General features: G+C 42.0%; 2 protein-coding genes across 2 annotated transcripts in view; one reads left to right on the top strand and one right to left on the bottom strand.

The window, feature by feature from the left end:
* Positions 1-870: 870 nt before the first annotated feature.
* Positions 871-23,294, bottom strand: LOC135499808 (myosin heavy chain, non-muscle-like). The gene is made up of 10 exons (XM_064790767.1): positions 23,142-23,294; positions 13,412-13,442; positions 12,934-12,970; positions 6,786-7,504; positions 5,681-5,859; positions 4,944-5,062; positions 4,495-4,523; positions 3,442-3,618; positions 2,486-2,591; positions 871-2,026 (listed from the first exon to the last, which is right to left on the bottom strand). Exons 1-10 carry the CDS (start codon positions 23,201-23,203, stop codon positions 1,305-1,307), a joined length of 2,181 nt encoding a protein of 726 aa, XP_064646837.1. The 5' UTR covers positions 23,204-23,294; the 3' UTR covers positions 871-1,304.
* LOC135499807 (axoneme-associated protein mst101(2)-like) overlaps positions 15,627-23,317 on the top strand; it is a 29,708-nt gene continuing 22,017 nt past the window's right edge. The window contains exon 1 of the mRNA XM_064790766.1: positions 15,627-15,644. The gene's annotated coding sequence lies outside the window, so the exon portion shown is untranslated. The remainder of the gene's footprint in view (positions 15,645-23,317) is intronic.

The following is a 23,317-nucleotide window of genomic DNA, read 5'->3' on the forward strand; positions in this document are numbered from 1 at the left end:
CACTTGGTCGCATTTGATCCTGAAAAGGTGATAATGAGGAATAGAAACTCAGTCTTCATGTCATTTAGTTATGGTCTCCAGACAGTCTCTGGGGACCATATTGATATCACTCAGGTTCTCCAGACAGTCTCTGGGGACCATATTGATATCACTCAGGTTTTGGTTTCTTCTGTTTTTTGTTATTTTGTTCCACATATATTTATTGAAGTAGTCCAGCAAAACGGCGAAATAAATCCAAAATCAATCACCCGAATACCATCAAACTAAATTCGATCCATTCAACATCGCTAAAGGATTTTCAAAATTCTAATCATTTCGATGCTTTTGAAGCGATTATTTGCTCTGGTTTTTTCACAACAGCGATCCGAGGTTATGGTGACGTCACGTATTCGAACTAATTCGAATGTGGTTAGTCTGACCCGAGTATTTGCACGAGTTCTTCTTCTTTAAAACTCGGTTCCGGCGACTTGACGGACGTTCACCGAGTTAGCGCATGCTCATTCTAAGCCCTTTGCAAGAGAGATGTGAGTGCAGTTTCTTCTTCCGAAAATGACTAAAATACTAACCTATCGGAATGCTTATAACTCATCGATAAGGGGTTGAGTGAAATAGCTGCTATTTCATGCAACTGTCCGTGTAAAAATTCATTATATCAAAGTCGTTGGTCGCCTGACGCCGGAGTTCTTCGAAGGCGCAGATCGTCGGTGTGTTGGCTGCAATTACTGACAGCGCGCGGTATAGGATGATCAAGAACACGCACGGTCCATACGGCACTGCAACTTAAGAAGTCATGAGAAATACCGACAAGTAACTATCGGAGTTCAATAATAAAATAAACGAAGAGTCAGGCTGTTGTACGTAATCGATCATTTAGCATGTTATTTTTAGAAAACAAACGAGTGAGTTTGTCCGCAAATAGTTCATCCGACAAACAGAATGCACAGAACAAACACTGTAGTGTCGCAACTTTTTACCTGACAAATAATTTCCAATACTTTATGCATGACTCACAGTATTTCACAATAAGTGGTACAGTTTTATATGACTTTTTCTATAATACAAATCAAACACCTACTTGAAGACAATTTGACTATACGAACTTTATATTTGATACAGATATGATCCATGTACTAGTCGTCATTACTATTTTACATCTTATTTACAAAAACATTTGCTTTTCAAAGTGGCGCATATGAGGACTATATATTTAGACATCGCTCCATTTTAACCTTCATAGATATTGCTAAAAAATTGGTGAATTCATTTCTAGTATCCGACGACTGCTCTGATCGTTTTGTTAACGTTTACTCTGTCTTGTAGTACTGCAGTTGCTTTTTGAGTTGAAATTCTGCAATTTTTTTGTCTATATTTGCTTCAACCAATTCGCACTTCAGTGTGGTACGTTCTTCATCCCACTCGGCAAGACTCATTGTGTATTCTTTCTCAAGATCGAACAACCTCTGCTCGAGCTTAGCGCGTGAATCATCTTCTGCATTCCTCATAATGACTTCCTTAAGCCTAGAATTGAAAACATCAAGCATCTTGTCCGCTTCAGCTATTTCCTTGACATGGTCGTTGCGTCGCCTCCACAGCACTTGCTCGTAGTTTTCTCGCATCTTCCACAGCATTTTTCTGTACTCTTCGACTTCTTCGGCACGGCACTCGTCCTTCTTTAATTCCAACTGATTGTATTCACCTCTTATTGCACGTCTGGTCCCATCGATGTTTTCAAGAAGCCCTTTGTACATCTGATACGTGTTTTCCTTCTCGGCACGTAGCTTATTGCATTCGATTTTGGCCTCTTCTGTTGTTTTTGCGTTGGTAACGACAGCAGCTTGCTTTTCTATTTCTAGGCTACGAACCTTCCGTCTCTTGGTCTCTATCTCGGCATTTGCAGTTGCCAACTCCTTATTCAGTTTACCTTTCTCCTGGTCGTGTGTGCTTCTCAAATCGTCCTTTGCCGTTATCACATCCTGTTTATCTCTTTCCAATTGCTTGATTTTTCCCTCAAGTTCGCTGATTTTATCTGAAGATATAATTGTTAAGGTTGAACTTACAATCATTCTCATATACCGCTGTAAGGCCTGGCCCATACAAATACTCGACTCTGAAGAAGAAAGGTTTGCAACGAGAATTTATTCATTTATGATGAAAAACAACAACAAAGAATCTTTACATCAAAAGCGATGCATTCATTACTGACAACTGAGGCAAAATTGTCAACCCCAACCATAACCACCATGAAAGACCTTCATGGTCGATCCTGGATTGAAAATCGGTATCAGGTAATCATGGTAACAGGTAAGTAGTCGAATCCTTCCTCGTCAATATATCAATTTACCCAAAAAGAAATTATGGATACAATAGACTTTATTTCAAAGTGGGAGACGTCACGATACCTATATTTTTTAATTAAGTCAAAATTTGAGCAATGTAGAACTGTTTGACAATATCTCCTGATGTAACAGGTGACATGTGTACTCACCTTTGCTGTTTTTGAGATCAGACGTATTTTTGTCTTCTATGACCATGATATCAATGTCTTGAGATTTCAGTTTGTGATCCACATAGGCGTAGAGAGCCTCAGAACTCTGAAAACGTTTAGAATAGTGTAAGTGGAGTATAGATGAGGCTTTTTTGCCAAAAGACTTTTGAAGACTCGAGACGTTCCAGGTCGGAGATCAGGATTTGAGGCTTTAATAGCATGAAACTGTTGAGAAAGGGGGTTATTTGGACCACGATTTTGTGAGCAAACTTCTATTCTACGATTTAGTCTGTCGATTTGTGGCTCACTTGATCTGAGTTTGACAATCTTTCTGGTTTTATCTTTTTAAATCAGTTTACTTTTCATTATTTGTCATTTTGAACGATGAAGACTTGATAAAGACCCAATATATACACTTTTTATATACACTTTTTCTGCCCCCGTAGTTCGTATGATTCTCTTCCCAAGACGCATGCAAGACGCTGTCATTAACAAATAGATATATGGAAAAGGTGGTACAATGACTGGTCATGTTCGGAGTCGTGAAAAAAAATCTCCGATAGCAAGGCCAATACATGTATATCATACGTCCAAACTGATAGTGATGAACCCTTACTCTCATGGCTTTTCTCAGCCACCGTAGAGAAAGGAAATGGCTAAAAAACGAATAAATCGGTCCATAACATTTGCCTTAACCATCAAGCTCCTCAGCAGGGCATTCCTGGGTTTTTTTTATAGTCGCGACAATCTATGAAAATGTAACAATGAGTGACTATACAGCCCCCGGAAGATTGCATGAGAGGAGTTGGCAGACCTACAGGCAGACACTTAGGGGGTGCTGCCCCATTTAAAAATCTGTGAAATTGACCATGATTTTCTCAGATTTTTTTATCCATACTGAATCAGAATGTATAATCATTTTTACGTGAATTGTCAATAGAACGCAGCTAACCTACCTTTGTTTTTTCATTCGTTGATAAATTCTGCAGATATACCTTTATCAACACCATAACGTCCTGGAGGTATCTGCAGGGACCACCAGGCTGGTCATATACCTTGTCCTTAACCTTTCTATCTACCGTTTGAGAGTAGGTTTGCAACAGCTCCGCAGGTGCATCTGGTTCATTAGGTGGCTGCAAAAGCATGTAACAATAGTGAAAATTACTAAGGAACCTGAAGAGTCGGTTTACATGTTGGCTTATTTAGTTTGCAAATGCATGTATACATAGGCAAAAGTGTCCATTTATCTATGATGATCATCACAAACCACGTTTTACAACAGGATGCCATCATAGATTCTATGATGGCACATGATCGATCCATTGCTGGCCCGTGTACGTGCCATTGATGGGAGTTCCACGATAGGCCCAGTGACGGTGGGTTTCATAAAAATTAACGTATGCAGCAAAGTATAATTGCAAACCCATTTCAGTTACAGATTTCAGAAGTCTGGAAAATAAGAATTATTCACTAATTCTAATATAAATAATTTGATGGCCCGTCAAAAAATTATTGCGGATTCCATCCATGGATCAATGATAATCCCATGGTAGATATGGTCATGGTTCCATCCATGTATCTATGATGAGGATTCCCCATCATCTATACATGGATGACCCATGGATGGAACGTTGATGATTAAATGCACGGACACTTTTGCCTGTGTATCAGGTGTAAATCATGCATAACGATTAAGTCTCGAAATTCAAGGGCGAGTTTACCTGAAACTTTCTCATCAATAATTCACTACTTTCCAAAGGTGGAAGAACAATTTGAGTATTTCACGATAGGTATTGGCGAATCAGAAACAAGTTCACCGCGAGTCTTTAAAATCATGCTATGGGACCAAAGGTGGTGAATTGATTAGTGAAATATCGACATTTTCTCTTCTCGCCTCATTGCTTTTCTGCGTATATACTGCTTCGTCGAGTCGTCTCATCTCAACTTAAGCTGTAGTTAAAAGTTATATGCCATATTGATCAAAAATATCATGAGACAAAAAATCTCACCTGGCTTAAGGTTTTCCCTTCCTCGTTGTCTAAAAAATAAACAAAGCCTTCGGTCATTGTTAAATCAAAGACAATAAATAGTTGATGAAAAGCGGTTCCTCGCAAGGAATCGTAGCCGAAACCGCCAGTTTTTGTATTTGGTTGTCCCGCAAGTGATGTATTCAATGAGAGTTGACTAACGCAAGCGTGAACTTCCGTGGCTCCGTACGAAAATCGAATAATGAGACTGCATTTCCGGGTGAAACACAGCTGTATCGTGTGGGAGTACCTCTCAATTTTAATAGCGATGAGTGACATACAGTACCTAATGTGTTGCTGAGTGCATCAGAGGATCATGTTCGAGTGAGAATGGAATAAGTTTGCTCTATGTCTTCATCTTAATAAACTTACAAGACTGGTGAAAATGCTGTTGCATTGAACTAGGCTCATCCAGAATCATGATAACTTACCGTATTTAGCGAGTAGTTTGTCTTCCATCTCTTCGATGCTCGAAACCAATTCTTTCTTGCTCCTCATTAAAAGAGACTTTCGAAGTTCATAGTAATCACCAACAGAAATAAGATTTTGGCTGAAATGGAAAGTGGTGAATTCTGTGTCAAAGATGCAATTCGCCAAGGCGTCTGTTTGCCCGTTACTTGGTAATTCAGTCATTGCACCTAGTTTTTTAAATGTACCCTTGAGCGGGCGCGCCCGAACTGTTGGGATGCGTTCTCTCCATTAAAGCTGACGGGTCAATTACTATTCCCAGTAAGGCCGAGGCCGAGCTCTCGGGAATGTTCGTCGTGTGCATTTGAATCTTAATATACCCATTTCCCCAGTGCCCAAATAGAAAGCGAGGCATTGAAGCATTGGCATTGAAGCATTGGCCTCCGGACTGTATCATGAAGGCTTTCGAAGTGCACCACACCGTATCTGCGGAGAATACCCCGCGCTTTCGATTCGTGCATGAGGGGGGGGGGGGTGTAATGGGTATATTCAGTAGAAGATCCAAATGCACATCACGAACATTTCCGAGAGCTCGGCTTTGCCCTTACTCGGAAATGTATATTTGACTCGTCAGCTTTTAATTTTAATTTTAATTTTGTATTCGAAGGCAAGGTTTGTTTTGTTTTCTCAATACGTGTTCGTTCTGTACATTTGCAACACATTTCCGCATATTAGCCAGCCGGCCAAAAGCGTTACCTGCCTTTCTAAATAATCCCAAATTTCCGTGAAGCCTATCGTGGGCTGCGTCATATTTCGTGTAATTTGTTTCAATTGGTAAAGAGTTGATTTCAGTTCCTTCACTTCTTCGTCTATCAGACTGCCCTGGATCAATATCATAGTCCGTGCATGTTGTTCCCTGTCCATCCGCTGCAGATCTTCCTGTAGAAAAAAAATGCATTGTCATAACTTCATGTTTTGGCTCTTTTTTCAGAAGGACCTTTTCAATGCGACGAATTGGTACCTCCCATGGTGCCAGCATATCTCGGATGCTTTGGCAAAACGAAACGTCATCAACTTTAGGGGTTACTAACTTGATGCATATTCAAAACTGATCACACTGATACTACAATGGCTTTTTCCCCTAATCTATCTTTTTTTCAGTTTTACCAGTTGAAATTAGCGATATCAAATTCTCGTGAAAATTCGTCACAGTAATTTCGACTATTTTCAACCGAGACGACGATCAATCAGTGGAGAAAAAAAATTAGCAATGGTTTTACTGAGATGTCAGCAAATTTACGTACACTTGGCACGGCTTATATGACAAGTTGATGTAGTTGAGATCTCATGCAATTGTGTTCAGAAATATTCTAATGCAGTAGATTTGCGTTTCTGAACATATAGCCGCAAAATATACTGGGGGAACAACACGGATATTGTAAATTTGGACTTGCGTTTTAATTTTTCGTATAGAACAAAAAGTATCAGCGTAAGATACACAAAATTTACAGCATAAATCTATCATGTCTTGACAACAAGCCGTAAAGATCTATGTTAGCCTTATAAGACGTCAAGACGTTATGGGACGTCATGGTATTGATTTATGATATTTCTGACTAGATATTCCTACTTATCTGTTTGTAATACATATACAGGGTGAAAACTCAGTAATAAGAGAGTTTTGAGGCTCCAAAGGTATATTTGGCGGCCATTTTGAATTTATGCAAATTAGGTACATTCCCCTGCCCGAACATTAGAGAATTTTGGATATGTTGTAGAGGATGGTCCCATGAACAAATGATACCAAATCCTTTTGCTGCAATTTGTTCCAGGTTGACCTTTATTTTGACTGGACTATTACCTACCATTTTTTTTTCTAACCTTTCTCTTTCCTCGCGGACTTTACTCTCTTTCGTTTTGGCAGTGGTCAACTCCTCTGATATTTGCTTTTTTTTCGTCTTCAGACTCGTCATTTCCTGTTGTGCCTGTATATTTAGTTCCTTAAGCAATTGCTTTCTTGCGATCGGATCTTCTCGGCCAGTTTTCAAGTCTGCAATTATATCTGTTTCATCTATTGTTGCAACGTCTGTGCATGGATCAATTCCGATTTTTTGCTTGGCCTGTTTCTCATCTTCAATCAAAGTGCTAAGGGCCTTTTCGGTCTGCTCGACACAAGCAGTAGCATTTGATTTTCTTCCTCTGACGGCTACAGCCACCCTTGGTGGCACAGATTTTGTGCTTAAAACAATATTGTACAAATCTGTCATATCTTGCAGCTTTTCGCCTGCCATTTTTACTTCCTGTTGAAGCGCTTTCTTTTCAAATTGAATTTCGCGAAGTCTTTGCCGTTCTAATTTTAAAAATTCATTAGTCGTGTCAACTGGAATTAAGGCCGGACAATTCACTCCCGTTTTTATCGATTCTATCTGCCGTGCACAAGCTTTTATATGTCCAAGGCAGTAAACCTTGTTCTCCATCTCGTTGAAATCCGCTTGGAATTTATTGACGTTTTTACTGGCTTGTTCATGCCGTTCAGTGATGTCCTCTATGTCGCTCTCAATACCAGAAATCACATCTTTACGCGCTGAAATGGAAATTTAACGTTAGAATAGTGTTATCCCCCCTCCCCCTCCCCACTCACACCCCACTCACCATCACCACCACCACCACCACCACAACTAGAGTATATCGAGACCCTGGCGTTGGCAGCGGTGTCCTTGAACTTTATTTTTCCGAACAACTGACAAACGTCGCCGTCAACGATTCATCCCATTATTGTGAGGCTTATTGGGGTGATGAGACGGTGGAAGTTCACTTTCGATATTCAACGCCGTCACTTGTTCAACAGAGCGTTTCCGAATGTCTATACCCTGCAGTGTGTGCGATGGCGAATTAAGCAGCAAACTAGTGGGCACGTGGGCAATATCGAAACGGCAATCCTATCGGGCGATACGTTCAGCAATATTCAAAAGAAAAATATTTGTTGACAGAATAATTCTGTGGAATACACTGCTGATGCTGATGTAAAGAACCCTCATGTTCAGATAAGCAGCTGAGCCAGCTCGAGTATCGAGGGCAACAGGTGGCCACGTGAAATCCAGAAGGAGCTACCAGCTGACCTACTACTAGGTGATTGGTGAACTGGTGGGTGGTAGGTTAGAGTTCGTAAAAAGAAGACTGACTACTCTAGTAAAGATATGAGAGTGTGAAAGAAAATTAAAACAATATGATCCCAAGAATTGAACACATCCTAAGCGTCTTCCATTATCTCGCTGAAAGTATTGGGAGGAAAACCTGAATATCAACCTGAAACTCAGGGGCGAGAAAATAAAAGACCGCAAAGGGGGGGTGGGGTGGGCAAAAGGATCCTCCGATCCCCACAGCCCAAAGTTCCAAAAGACAACGTAAGCTAATAAAATTGGGGCCGAGGCGACCAACATGGCACCCAACGGCCATACGCTCAATCCCCGTAGAATACGGGGCAAAAGCTTCTGCCCAGAGATCCTAGAAAGCGAAATACGAAGTGGTCTCTCCTTGGCCCGGGAGCTCAATTTATACTACGCTCGACAATAGAAGACGCTTATGGTGTGAACACATCCTAAGCGTCTTCCATTATCTCGCTGAAAGTATTGGGAGGAAAACCTGAATATCAACCTGATATGGATTCCCGAAAACATTCCATATCACCATTCCAGCTTTTTCCCCCAATACCCCATCACCCCATCACCCATCACCCCACAACACCCAAAACCATGAACAGCAAATGGATGTCCACAGGCAAAGCTCATGGTATCATGGGATGGCAGGAACGACAACTTACATAGACTGAAGAAGAAACTTTTATAATATCCGCTTTAATTACAGAAAATATATGGTGGAAAAACGTACGGGTTGCCCTCCTTTGCCACATTCTGAGCAAAAACATTGATGCCAGATGAAAATGGCGAAGGTGAAGGAGTAAAATGTCGCAGAGACAACCGATTATTATCCAACATGGCGTTGGAATCCAGCGCCATGAGATCAACAGAGTGCGGGCCAAATGCCTTTTGGACAATGGTCCAAACCTCGTCTGCGAGCGTAATGTCATCGGAACTTAGTGATCTAGATGGAGCATCTGCAGGGTTGAGCTTAGATGGCACATAGAAAAGCCTCAAATCTATACTATTTTGAAAGACGAATTGAAATATGAGCTTCAACAAATCATTCAAAGGAGAAGATTTTGAACCTTGGTTTTTCCATGCAAAGATGAGCGGCTTATTATCCGTCAAGATATCCACTCTTTTGCCAACCAAATCAGGCTGCATGGATTGCAACGATTTTAACAAAGCATCAGCTTCTTTTAAAATTATTGGCCGCTTATCATCCTTGTCCCAGAAATCAGAAAAGCTCAAACCCGCATGCTCACCCTCTGTGACCACCGCCCCGTATTTGAAAAGCGATGCATCTGTTGCGAGAACAATCTGCTTATGTGACTCCCGACGCCACTTCAAACAACCACCCCACGAATCTAAAAATCTCCAATGTTCTATTTCAGCGCGTAACTTGCCAGAAACTTGAACATCCCTACTATTTTTTAGGCCCATTGATATTGCCGCATTTACTTCTCTAGTGTAGAGAGCAGCTGCTGGAACTGCCAACAACATTGACACACATTTGCCTGAAAATCTTTGCAACGTTTTGATATTGATCTGCTGGCACGACAGGATATAATCACGCAAAGCCCCAAAGCTAACTTTCTTATAGTCCGGGAGAATATAAGCTAATCTAGCTGAATCAACCATAAACCCCAAATATTTGAGATGCGTCCCAAAGTCGAGCTTACACTTGTGAATTGCAAATGTGTAACCCAATCTCGTTAATAGCTGCAACAAAGCATAAGCAATTACCTCTATTGGAAGATGCTTTACGTTAGAAGTAGAGAACACTGCCTCTACGGCTAATCTATCATCGATATACTGAGCATTGCGAATGCCAAATGTGCGCAAATACGTTGTTGCAACCATCCCAACCATTTGATAGATATAAGCGGAAGACTTCCACCCGAACGGCAAAGATCTACAGCGGAAAACCCAACCCCCAAACTGTACGCCAAAGTAAGATGAACTGGAAGGGGACAGGAGAACATGATCATACCCGGATTTCTCATCCGTTGAGACCATTCTCGCATTTTCATCAACTAGCCTATAAACATGTTTAAGCGTTTCCAATTGAAACGGAGAATCCTTAATCCATAAATTTAAGTATCGGTTGTCTATGCAAAGCCGTGGTTTTGTAGGCTCGACAGTAAGCGGCATGATGATGGATGGTAATTGACACTCGCCCACCCGACCAACTAATTCCATTGCCCCCGTTTTAACACGCTGCTGAAGCTCCGAGGCTATAAACTCCCCAAACTGCTGACAACTGTTGGAATTCGGGTAGTATCGAGAAGGCGGGGTATCCGAGTCAAACGATTCACCTTTAAAGTTGCCCTTAAATGGCCTGAAAAAATCATCCACATTAACACCGTCTGTTAGCCATGATAATACTTGGCTAGAAACAGGACAAGTATCAGAAACATGGCCAATGACTTCCCGCCATTGATCTAAATTTTGATGAACTTGACCTGCTACAAAATGATCAGGGTTTCGTAGTGGCAGCTCGTTCAAATCAAAACATACACCGTCATTTATAACGCTTTCAAAATCCGGGCATTGGTGGGTGGAAAGCCGAGGTTCACGCCCATCCAGAGTTGTCCACTGCGGCGACAGATGCTTGGATGCTACTGCTCTCTGCGGATCAAACGGAATCTGGAATTCCCAATCCTGGATTTCGTAACCCAAAATGTCCATACCCTAAAACAAAGAGAGCAGTAGCTTTAAAAGTCGCAGCAGACAAATCCGACGGACGCGAAGCCCGGCCCCCCACCCACGTGAAGATGTAAATCTCCACTAGAGCAGAATGCTCCGGGAGGGGACCTACTTCGTTTTTGCCATCTTCGATGCCTCTTTCATTTTATCGCAATCACGATAAAAATGATCTGGTGAGTTACAAAAATAACATTGATAATTATTTGGAGGAGAGGAATCCGTTCCCCTACCCCTGCCGCGCCGGGCACCTCTTGACGCCCCACCCCTATAGGAATCAAAGAGCGGATTCATCATCTGCTGCAAAGATGCAACCGCAGCAACCTGGCTATACAAATCCGTTAAAGGTGACCTATGTTGAATGGACGGGCTTGGGTTTGGGCTCTCTTCAGGTTTCACGGTTTCAATCGGCTTCGGTTCGACTACCTTTTTTAGCGACTTACTAATGGCCTTGGTGATAAGCTCACCCGTACCACCACCCAACACCGTCAAGATAACATTAGCCATGTCCACCTTTCCTTGGTAACGCCTTGCCTGACGATATAAATCGTCGAACAACTCCATGTCCTTATGCGAAACAGAAGTAGCAGCCGCCGCTAAATCCTCCAGGTACAGCAACATCAACGACTCATTGGGCTCTTCATGTAATGCCAAGGACCTCACCTTCGCCTTTGCCTTCTGCACTGGATCAGCTACGGTCGCCTGGCACGCTATCCTCTGCACCTTCCTCGGTGGCTCACTTACATCATCCGAAACACCCGGTGGAGTGATGGGCGGGTCCTGAAATAGCAAAACCATTGTTATAACACAAGCACCGAAACATAACATTCTACCCATCCGAAATCATACCCCCCAGAGCACACCAGCCGCATCTTATACCACATGCTCACATAACCATTTCCAGAGACCATGAACATAGCCGACAGATAATCACCCACTTTAACCGCACAACCGATAGGACTGAAGCTATTGACTTACCCTAAGGGGCTGCCCTACTGGCTGGCCGATTTCGTTCGCTAGCACAATTGCATGGTGCAATAAAGCCACTCCAGCTCCACTTTGTTTGCCGAGGGCGGCAAGGACGTCTCCGATGTTTTCTCCGGTGAGTTTCTTGAAGGCTGTGGCGATACCATCGGAATCCAGATTCTCCAAAGGTTGATCCTTGTCCATCCTAGCCAACTCTCTGGGCTCATCAGGGCTACCATTGAACCGTGCGAACAGCGGCAGCAAACTTTTCCCCACCAGGGAATGCTTTTTCTTTAGGGTAGTCGGCTGAACCATCTGCAACACAAGAAATAATACATTACAAAACAAACCCCTGATATTTGAGCACTCAACAACCGCACTCTTGCTATACTGGAGCCGCATATGGCTTGACACAAACTTTGACACGTTTATACCCCACGCGCCGATAGAGCATCCACGAACTATACTTCCATACATGGCACCCCCATGGGCAACAACTATGCAAGCCACACTGCACCCCCACGGGCCTGCCGATACCTACGGAACTACAATTTGAGCTTTACACAGCGTACCCCAACAGGCCCGTTGATACCAACGGACCAACAACTCAAGCTTACACATTGCACCCCTACGGGCTTGCTGGTACCCACGGACCAACAATTTAAGCTTTACACATTGCACCCCTACGGGCTTGTTGATACCCACGGACCAACAATTTAAGCTTTACACATTGCACCCCTACGGGCTTGTTGATACCCACGGACCAACAATTTAAGCTTTACACATTGCACCCCTACGGGCTTGTTGATACCCACGGACCAACAATTTAAGCAGAGACAAACAGAACATATAAAACATAGACATAAACGAGAAATACGGGAAAAGACGAACACCAAATCCAAGAGAAGCAAGATCCGAAAGCACAGAAGCATAGTAGAGGCCAGAGCACGTAGGCCACAAAGCGGAGACTACACAGTAGGCGTAGCCGAAATACGGACAAAGGAAATCGAGAGCACAAAAGCGGCAGAAATTCTACTTACACCGAAGAATACCAAAGGAATAAAGCCCGGTCCGAGTGCGACGAAAGCGAAATACGAAGTGGTCTCTCCTTGGCCCGGGAGCTCAATTTATACTACGCTCGACAATAGAAGACGCTTATGGTGGTGTTGTGATTCTCATTTCAACAGTGTCATATAATTACCTTTGCGGAGAAGTTTTCGTTTCTCTTCACGACTCTCCTGAAAAAAGAAGAATAGTCCTTTGAGGACCGTCTTTACAGCCCCCCCCCCCTCCAATGCATAGTGACGTGAGTCTTGAGACAATTCTTGCAAATATGATTTAATACTGTCTCATACATAATAATCTAGCCACCTAAAGGGTGTGAATTTTAGCAACAGCGCCAAGATAATTTATTTTCTGTGGCGCATTTTATCTATTCAGGATGAAATATTTTACATCCCTGCGGTTGATATATTCTGACGCCAAACGTGTTATTCTCTCAGTCATGTCAGCTGGTCTAATGACATCACATATGTTAATGGTAAACATGGCGGTTTAACCAACGTCACCCGGTTTATAGCATTGTGTCGTTGGGAACCAATTTGAGACGAATCCAACGTTTTGCCGTTTTGACGTTTCTACATTTATGTAGTGGCCTGTCAACTGCAATAAGTACTCACATGCTCAGTGTAACTGTCAGCTGGTTCAGGCCTAAAAAGAAATAAGATCAGAAATGTCCTAGCAAATCCTGATTTATATCGAGTGCGCCCATAAAATGAGTACCGCATAATACGGAACTGTGCCGCGTTATGGTACAAGCGCTGTACCCGTATTGCAGACACAATAGGGCCGTTTAGACGACGCGAAAAAATCCGGATGCGTCCCGAATCCGGATTAATTTTTCGTCGTGTAAACGCAAAAAGATCCGGATCAATGTGGTTGCATCCGGACTAAAAAGGTACCATCGCCTTGGGTGGTTTTAATCCGGATTCATCCAGATTCGATCCGAATGCGGTCTTTTCGCCTGTCGTCTAAATGGCCCTATTATAACGAGTGCAGATCTTCGGCACAAAGCGGAGGTGCGCGGCTCAGGCAAATATCGCGAAAATACGACAAGTTAAAAAATTTCATAGCAAATATAAACATTTAAGAAAAGAGGTCCATTAGAACTATTGAACATGTTTAAAAAGATGTAAAATGTCGCTATGTATACAAAATGGATTTTAGTTTGGAAATGCACCTAACTGGCACTCTGCAAAGCATTGTACTATTTATTCACACAAAGTCTGAATTTAGTGGTGTACTCAAAGAAGACCATGAACTCAGACAGTGTCTGGTCAAATGACGAGACCACGTCACGAGACGACATCGCCCCATTTGTATTTTCATCAGGTTAGATGGAACCAACGATCAGTTGTGCTGTCGCGCGGAAGCATCGTTTTAGCTGTTGGTATTCATTGCACAAGTACTCCATGGGTATATCCTGAAATCAATCCGAATAAGAGTTCAGTGAAGTACTGTTTGAAAATTACTAATTTTTGGTGTTTCCAGGTGTCAACATATCAGTTGACATGTTTTGCATTGAAAATTTGCATTGTGGAATCATAGATTTTCACATTTCGGTCCGTTTCACCCAATGTCGGCGCCAGTAGCTATCGCCATCTATGAACAAGTGAACAGAACTTGGAAACAGTTAAGGCCCCGGTTATTTGGTAGACCGACGGGTCTATAGTTCTTTTCTGTGTAGCTAGATCGCGTTGGAGTGCCATCGCCGAACATTCACCAAAGCAGACGTAATATTCAAGCATCGTCAGCCAGTATTGGCTTCCATGGCACGTATATTGCATGTATGATACACATAAATGGCTCGAACAGAATGCCCATAATTGTCACGATTTTCGTCTTGTCAGTAAAAAAATCGAGTCAGCTTCAAATACGTACACTTTGACAACCTTTATTGAATTTTAAAACAAAAAAGGCACAAAAAGTCCAGCGGTTACGTGGTTACGTGGATAAGCTATTTCACAACATTCCGATTCCGACGGCGGTCAATTCAAGCAGTGACAGTAGGACCCACACCACCCCAACTTTCACAGCATGCACCGGAGTATGGTGCGAATGTTGAGCTCTTTGGCAAAATAAGTAAAGTTTAATTGAAAGATTTCCCTTTTATCTTCATTAAGAAAATGTGTGATAAATGAAAAGTGAGTTCACAATCGAGTACCATCAAAGGGAACAAAGGTGACAATTTTCTGTTGACTCATATGTAAACAAAACGTTTTTGCTCCTAACTTTTTTCATGCAGATCGTTTAAACAATATGTACATCCTGGACATTATATAATTCATGCGAAAATTTGCTCTGAGATTGGCCGTTTAGAATTTGAATAAAAGGACCAGGTAAAATGGATGTTCGAATTTGGACATGAAATTATTTCTACTAATGCCTACCATAGACGTCACAGGGGAAACTGCACTGCGGCCTACACGTGTGGGCGCGGCGTAAGTAACCGAACACGCTAGAATACCTTCCCAGGTATTCCTTTCACTTTCAGTGCAACTGAGGGTGTTCACACTTCTGCCGCTCGAATGATGTCGCCACTGGTGTGCACAAAAATAATCGAGATATTTATTGAATCCGACTGGACCCGTTGCATGTCACAAATGAGTGCATTCGGGTTGGCCCACTCCATGTTCAAGCAGGGGAGACTTTTACAAAAATAGGCCTATTTCTATAAATGGTAAGAAAGAAAACACTGAGTTTATGTAAATAAAAACAATTGATCACATTAAATCATAATCTGGAACATTTACCAGTATAATTTGATTACACACAACAGTACTGATAACACTAACCTAGCACAAATTCATTTTTCAAAACTCCAACACTATTGTGATTTGATTCAACATACATGTAGGTATTGGTCTGCATTATGCATGTAAATACTGTAAATATTTCGTGAATCATACAGTTCAGTACATCAAAAATGTCTTGAATTCTTCTCGGGCTTTGTTTCTTATGCTTTATCAAGTTAGGCCCACTTTCGTAAAAGTCTCCCCTGCCTGAACATGGAGTAGGCCAACACAGATGCACTCATGTGTGATATCGAAAAAAGAGGAGCAACGCAGTGTTTTCTTTGAAGGTGATATGCTTAAAGGGGTACACCGTTCGTAATTACTTGTGGTCCAGTTAAATAGAAATCCACTGATACAAAATGCCGTAGTGCAGTTATCATGAATACGAATTTGCTGAAACTTGGTATTTTTAGAATCTTTATATCTATCTACACAAAGGCAATGCAGAAAAGTGTGTTCAGTATGTATTTATGCAATTGAAAGTTTTCAAATTCAATTACAAATTCAAAATTTTTAACGAACGGCGTAGGCCTTTAACAGATCAAATCCTATACTCAAAACGTACCGCCGCAACTTCCGGGCCAACTTCCTTGCTACTACTTGTGTCCGATCGGAGTGTGGATATTCCGCCAGTCATTTTATTTCGCCTGTCATGATCACCAGTCACCAGTCGACAGTCATTTAAAAAATTATACGGTGGCCTATTAGGCATATGGCATTTTCGAAGACTTTTCCAGTTTTTGATAAGCATAGGGAATTAACTTGGTATTTAACGTTGGCCTATAGCTGGCAATTATACTAATCAGATACGACTTATGTGGAGTTACGGGGAGGGGGCATTTGAGTATTGATTGATTGATTAATTGATTTGTTTTATTCCACCTTAACAGATGAGTACAATCAAAATACATGTAATATAGTAAAGTTACAGAGTTACAGATAACAGGGTACAGTAGAATACAAAAGTAACCAGGTAACTAAAGGATATATACAACAAGATATGTACAACACTAACTGGTTGAAATTAATTTCTTATGGATGAGAAAGGGGCCAGGGCTGAAGGGAAGAAGGTATTATACAGATATCATGATGTAAATAACGGTTTTGGAAAAGCCCCGTGGAATGTGAAAAGTGATGTTGCGGACGTGATCATGAAATCCTCCCAATCTTTAACCGACATATCATATAAAATATTGTTTGTCCCCCCCAATAAACCTTCAAAAACCATTTCTTCCTCTTGGTCATAAAATCTTTGAAACAGGCAAAAATCCATAACTGCTATTACATTGTCAAAAAGTTGATCTGTTATTGGAATTACTGGATATCCTCACCTCCAAGACACACAATGCTCGGGATGTACTTCTGTACATCAAAAAAGGCCCACGATAGGAGGCCTACATGTATCTAGCTGGTATTAGAAACACCCATTCCTTTGATTGATGGGTCATCGGAAATCAACTAGGCCTAATCATGTTGAGCATTCACTCTATTAAAGATTGGTTTTCATGGCTTGAAGATCGATTGCATCACGCCAATGAAGTGGAATCCCGTTCTGTAATTCAATGGGCATCGACGACACGACCTTCATTATTAACCCTTAAAAAGCAAAGTATTGGGATGAACACAAATTGTCATTGTCATTGGGAAATGAAGATCCTCCGTACTGAGGACTACATGCATTATCACGAACCGAGCATTGCCACGAACCGAGCAAGGGATGGAGGAAGAAGTTATGGAGCCGCAGCCTGCCCCTAAACGCCGTCGGCACTATTCATTAAATGAAAAGGTCAAACTGCTCACAGATTTTAGACTCCTCCAGGCAAATAATGAAAATGTTTCAGCTTTGCATTTGCAAAAGACAACAACTTATCACGGTATACGTTTTTTGGTTGGTTAAACGATGAGGGGGTCATCCTCCAGCATCAAGAGGACTCAAAGAGAAGAGGAACTGAGCAAGCGTGCTTTGAGAGAGGAATAGGTTAGTGTAATTCCTTACCGATTTTTGCTATAATGTTTCTTCAATTTTGCTTGAGGTGTTGAAACCTTTAGCATTGAAAATTGCGATGCGACACCGCTTAATTCATGCCTTTTGCCTTTTGTATTTTCAGGACTATTTCCGGAGATGGAAAGAAATTTGTACGACTGGTTTATGATGCAACGTGGTCTAGGTATGCCCATCGCAGGACGACAGATATCCCACGAGGCATTACGGTTGTACACAGAGTGGTGGGATGACCTTGGGATGGACCGTCAAGCGGTTATTTTGCGTGAGCACCCGACACTTTCTGATTTCACCGCATCTAACGGATGGCGTTTAGGTTTCCTTAAAAGACACGGCATTACATGCCGACGGAAAACCAAGGATGACAAGCAACTTCCGGAACATGCTGATGAGGTGGTGACCAACTTTAGGAATGCATTCCACAACACAGTTCGAGATACCGCACCATCTTTCATTGCAAACCTAGACGAGACATTCGCTCTTTTCGACGCATTGCCGAATTACACATACGATACAAAAGGCAATCGCCAAGTTAACATAAAGTCATCGCGTGGGAATACACGCCTTGGATGTAGCGTAACCCTTGGCATAACCAGCAACGGAAGGAAGATGCCATGCCACATTACCTTTAAAACACCAACAATTGCTGCAAGGGAAGAGTTAAGAGCTAATCCACCGCCAAATGTCCATATCGCTCACACCGAAACTGGTTGGGTCAGGACTCAAGTCTTGCTGGATCTCATCGAGGAGATTGTAAAACCATTTGTTGGGGCTGACGTACCGTATATCCATCTGTGGGACAGGGCACGCATACACCTGAATGATGATGTCGCCATGCGAGTGGTTGAGATAGGTGGTATCATTGAACTGATACCTCCCAAATGTACTCCGCTTTTACAGCCTCTCGATTTGACTGTCATGGGAAGTTTTAAAAGTAAGCTCCGTTCCAATTGGCGCGCATGGAAGGAGGCGCACACCGTTGATGGACAGTGCCCGCTCATTAGCCACCTTGATGTTGCACGATTGATTGGGGCAGCATGGGATGAAGTTCCCCCGAATGTCGTAATCAGCGGATTTCGCGCCGCCGGTATATTGGGTGATGGCAATGATGAAGATGGCGATGGTAACGGAGGACATGAACTAGAAGCCAACGATGACGAGGAGGGTGATGGGCTTGAATATCTTCCAGTGATGGAGCAAGATCAGTGACATTTGAAATAATAACTAGGATTTTTCTCCATTTTTGGAGGGGGTGTTCCTTTGTCATGTATGCTACTTATACTGTCCAGCGCGCAAACCTAAAGAACAACAATACCAGAGTTATTCTTTCCATTGTGTTGTAATAATAAAATCGGTTATTAAAATTTCTCGTCAAGAATATTCGTCAAGGTTTTTTGAGTGTAGTAGTTTTTGAAACACCCCGTATAATCCTTGGGGCACACGTGTCTCTTCACCACTACAAAGCGAACGCTAAGTGTTACCCTTTATTACTCTGTGGTCGATCCATTTCCTCTCTATTGATCGGGGCTGGTCTACTGGCTATATTCGCATGCAAATCGCGGGTCGGGCCGGTGCTTTAATACGCCCTGCATAAACCCTTCACCCATTGTACCTCTCAATGTACACTGTGCTAAAACCTGGCTGTGTCTTGGAGGTGAGGATATCCAGTAGATTCTCACAGTGTAAAATAACATGCTGAACAATATCGCTACATTTGGTTCCACAGAAATTGCATACAATAATTGAGTTTGACTTAACCATCGATAACAAAACTAAAAAAGCGAACTGAAACTTTAAGTGCCTAAATTTGCGTGCCGATAACCAACATGGGTGAAATCCTTTGGAGTCCTTAATCTCAATAAACCGTGCACATGCATACTATTTTTCAATTTCCACCTTATACATATTAAAGTCATATTCATCAACACTGGTATTCACAATTTTGTTCCATAATTTAGTTTGAGGAAATTCACAATGTTTTATAAATGTGGTCAGGAATTCATAAAGGTTATATCTCTTAAGAGCGTTTACGAAATCGGACATAATTCCACGTGTGCTAATTTTACTTTTTTATCCGGTTATATATACACATAAACGAAACAGGAAAACCTTTTTAAGGTTAGAACCATTTTTCTGGTTGCAGAGACGGCCAAAAAGTAAAAGCTTGAGTTTATCTATATGACTATGAATTGATCCGAGTCCCAGAGATGCATTAACGGCAATAGAGGATGTTCTTTTATAAAGGCCTTGACATGGCGCGAAAAAAGCCTTTGTGTCCTTTCCATGGTTAAATAATCCTTTTTGCTCAGATTTGTTAAGAATTCGCAACCATATAGGGCACACGGAATGATCATACGTCGCCACATCTGTGTACTAACAACAGGATCCAGTCCACCAAAATGTAGTCTCACCGAGTGAAGTTTGAAAACTTTCAATTGCATAAATACATACTGAACATACTTTTCTGCATTGCCTTTGTGTAGACAGATATAAAGATTCTAAAAATACCAAGTTTCAGCAAATTCGTATTCATGAGGAGCCTCATAGCCTAGTGGTTAACACTGCTGGCTACCACGCAATAGGGCCCTGGTTCGATCCCGGGGAGAACCCAGGATTGTATTTCTGGATGAACCGGCGTGGCTTTCAAGGAACTATAATTCCTGGCTCTTCACAACACGTACGAAATACTCGAGGGTCTGTCTATGCCAGGGCAAGTAAAAGATCCCACATAGGTGGACAGTAGCCTATAGTGGACTCCATACCTCCGGCAAAAATCCAATAGGGTTACGACGCCGGTAATGATATGATATATGATAACTGCACTACGGCCTACACGTGTGGACGCGGAGTAAGAACACGCTAGAATGCCTTCCCGGGTATTCCTTTCACTTTCAGTGCAACTGAGTGTGTTCACACTTCTGCCGTTCGATGATGTCGCCACTGGTGTGCACAAAAATAATCGAGATATTTATTTAATCCGACTGGACCCGTTGCATGTCACAAATGCCCACTCCATGTTCAAGCAGGGGAGACTTTTACAAAATAGGCCTATTTCCAAGAAAGAAAGAAAACATTGAGTTTATGTAAATAAAAACAACTAGCATTGTACCCGTGGCGCAGGCAGGTTCAAATGGGCTATACCTTGAATAGATTGAATTGCAATGAAAATATAATGCAATATCAAAGGAGCAATATCGAAGAGACAAATTAAACCAACCATTTGTCCACAGACTCGGACCCTGTGGCGTGCTGTATGCGTGCATATAAAAGTAATCCGAATGAGATGATGAGGCAATGTGAATATACCTCGTTCCTTAGTCAGCAATATGCCCCTTTTTATACGGAGAAGAAGGAGAACCCAGATAGGCCTTCACATGTCGGCCTCCAAAGGGCTCGGACCAATTGCACTATCACGACTAAAACTTTAAAATGCGTGCTCCTCCTACATGTAGCATGATCTCGGGCAAGGCACTTAGTCGACAGGCAAGCTAGATGTTCAGCACCGTGAGCAGCTCCTTGATAAGGCCATGCCAAGTTCAGAGTGCCTCTTCAGATACATCACGTTTTGAAAGCTGTGGTGAGCACATAAACATACCATTGTAACCTTAATTTGAAAATCCCTTCATAATCAAGGGCTAGCTCTGGCTAATACAGTACCAATATACGATAGACCATCAATTTGACCCCAGCTCCTTACTGCGGGAAAACCCAAGTCCAGCAACCAAAAGTATCAAAATACATTTTTGTTTACATTTGAACTGCACACATGCGTTTGTTTACAATTTCTTTCCCGCGAAATCTCGAAGATCAGGTGACCTACAATCGTGGATTGAAAATAATATTAACCTTGGTTCAGCAGGTCAACACGTGTACAGGCTGTTCCAATCATCCCCCTACAGCCAGCCGTTCAACAGGTAGTGTTAGTAACCCCACAGGGAGTGCAGGTGATTCATTAATCCCCTGCATAACTAAACAGCAATGGCTTGGCTTCCGTGAGTGATAAGGAGAATTGACCGTGTCCGATTAAAATTCCCTCATTACTGCTCCGCTGAAGTAAATTTCCGAAAATAAACATGACGTTGCATCAGGATAACATATCACCTGCAAACGTGCAAAATTTCGAGACGAAACACTACCCCCAAATGGCACTTTAGCGAGCCGCCTTATAGTATTATGATACTTTTAACTTTCTGAGAATAAACAAAGTGGAGTCCGCGGTCACCTATGGCATGCCAGAGCGGAATTTATTCAGGACAAATTTTTACATTGGGACTGAATTTTTACGCCAGAATCACGCTACAAATTGCGAAATTGTACAAGAATTTATCTCAGGACAAAGATTTTACAACACCAGGTAAAATATTCCTATCCATGTATTTTTTTTTCCTTAAGAATAATTTATTTCACGTTTTAAAAAAAATGTCAGGACGAAAAATACGGCAGGACTTTTTTCCCTCAGAATTTTTCGACGCCAGGACTCACGTGACTCCTGGCAGAACGCACGTGACCACTTAAACCGATGACGTCATATATCATATTTTTCGCAACTCACGAACTTTTCTGAAGTTTGGCGATTTTGCTATATGCAGCAATGGCGTCCATCTCCATGAATGCGGACGAATTGAACAATTTGTTCAACTGCAGCTCCTTTGATGATCTTTTAAGAGATCTTAGGTGGAATACTTACTTACTTTTAATGATAAAACACCACCAAACTCAGCCAAGCCACTGCATATTGAATAGTACATGTTGCATTGGAATTGGGGTTTCCCCGGTAACCTGGAGCCCAGTGAAAAATCATTGATACCAGGGCGCCGAGTATCAACATGCATGAACATGCAATATCGTTCGTCCACTGTAAATCAACGAGGCGTCCTCGATCCTCCGCTGCGCGGTGGATAGGGTCGAGGTTACCAGGACTAAGCGAATTGGCAAAACACAGAAATGGCAAATGGAAACGCAGCGATGATGCGCGACGTCATCGTTTTCGCGGTCACTTGATTTCTGCCAGGAGTCACGTGATTTCTGCCAGGAGTCACGTGATCGCTAGCAGGAGTCACGTGAATTCTGGGAGAATTTTTCGTTCTGCCCGCAAAACGTCCTGACGAAAAAATTCTGAAGGAAAAAAGTCCTGCCGTATTTTTCGTACTGACAATTTTTTTTTTAAACGTGAAAATAAATTATTCTGAAGGGGAAAAAATACATGGATAGGAATATTTTACCTGGTGTTGTGAAATCCTTGTCCTGAGATAAATTTTTGTACAGTTTGGCAATTTATAGCGTGATTCTGGCGTAAATTTTAGTCCTGATGGAAAAAAATCGGTCCTGAATAAATTCTGCTTTGCCCTGCCAAAGTCCCCAACCCGCCATTCCAGAGGATAACAGACACACTATCAGGAACAAATCCATATGATGGAGATAGGGTAATTTTCAAATTAAAGCCGGGGATAAGCTAACCTCACATAATCGAAATAAAATGACTGGCGGAATATCCACACTCGATTCCACGATATCCACGATCGATTCAACACGATACAACATCATGAGACTTACTTGTGGGAATGTCCATCGATCGGTCTCTTGCCCATTCCAAGGGCTCTGCCTAGCCTCTTCATTTTTTCCGCTATTCCCGGCTTGCGTTTTCGCCTATGATGACCAACAGCGACCTTGAACACCGTATGTATCAGCTGAATCGAATAGAAAATGAAACAAACTAGAAACACCTGGGG

Source organism: Lineus longissimus, chromosome 15, assembly GCF_910592395.1.
Source record: "Lineus longissimus chromosome 15, tnLinLong1.2, whole genome shotgun sequence".
In the NCBI taxonomy this organism is placed as follows: domain Eukaryota; kingdom Metazoa; phylum Nemertea; class Pilidiophora; order Heteronemertea; family Lineidae; genus Lineus; species Lineus longissimus.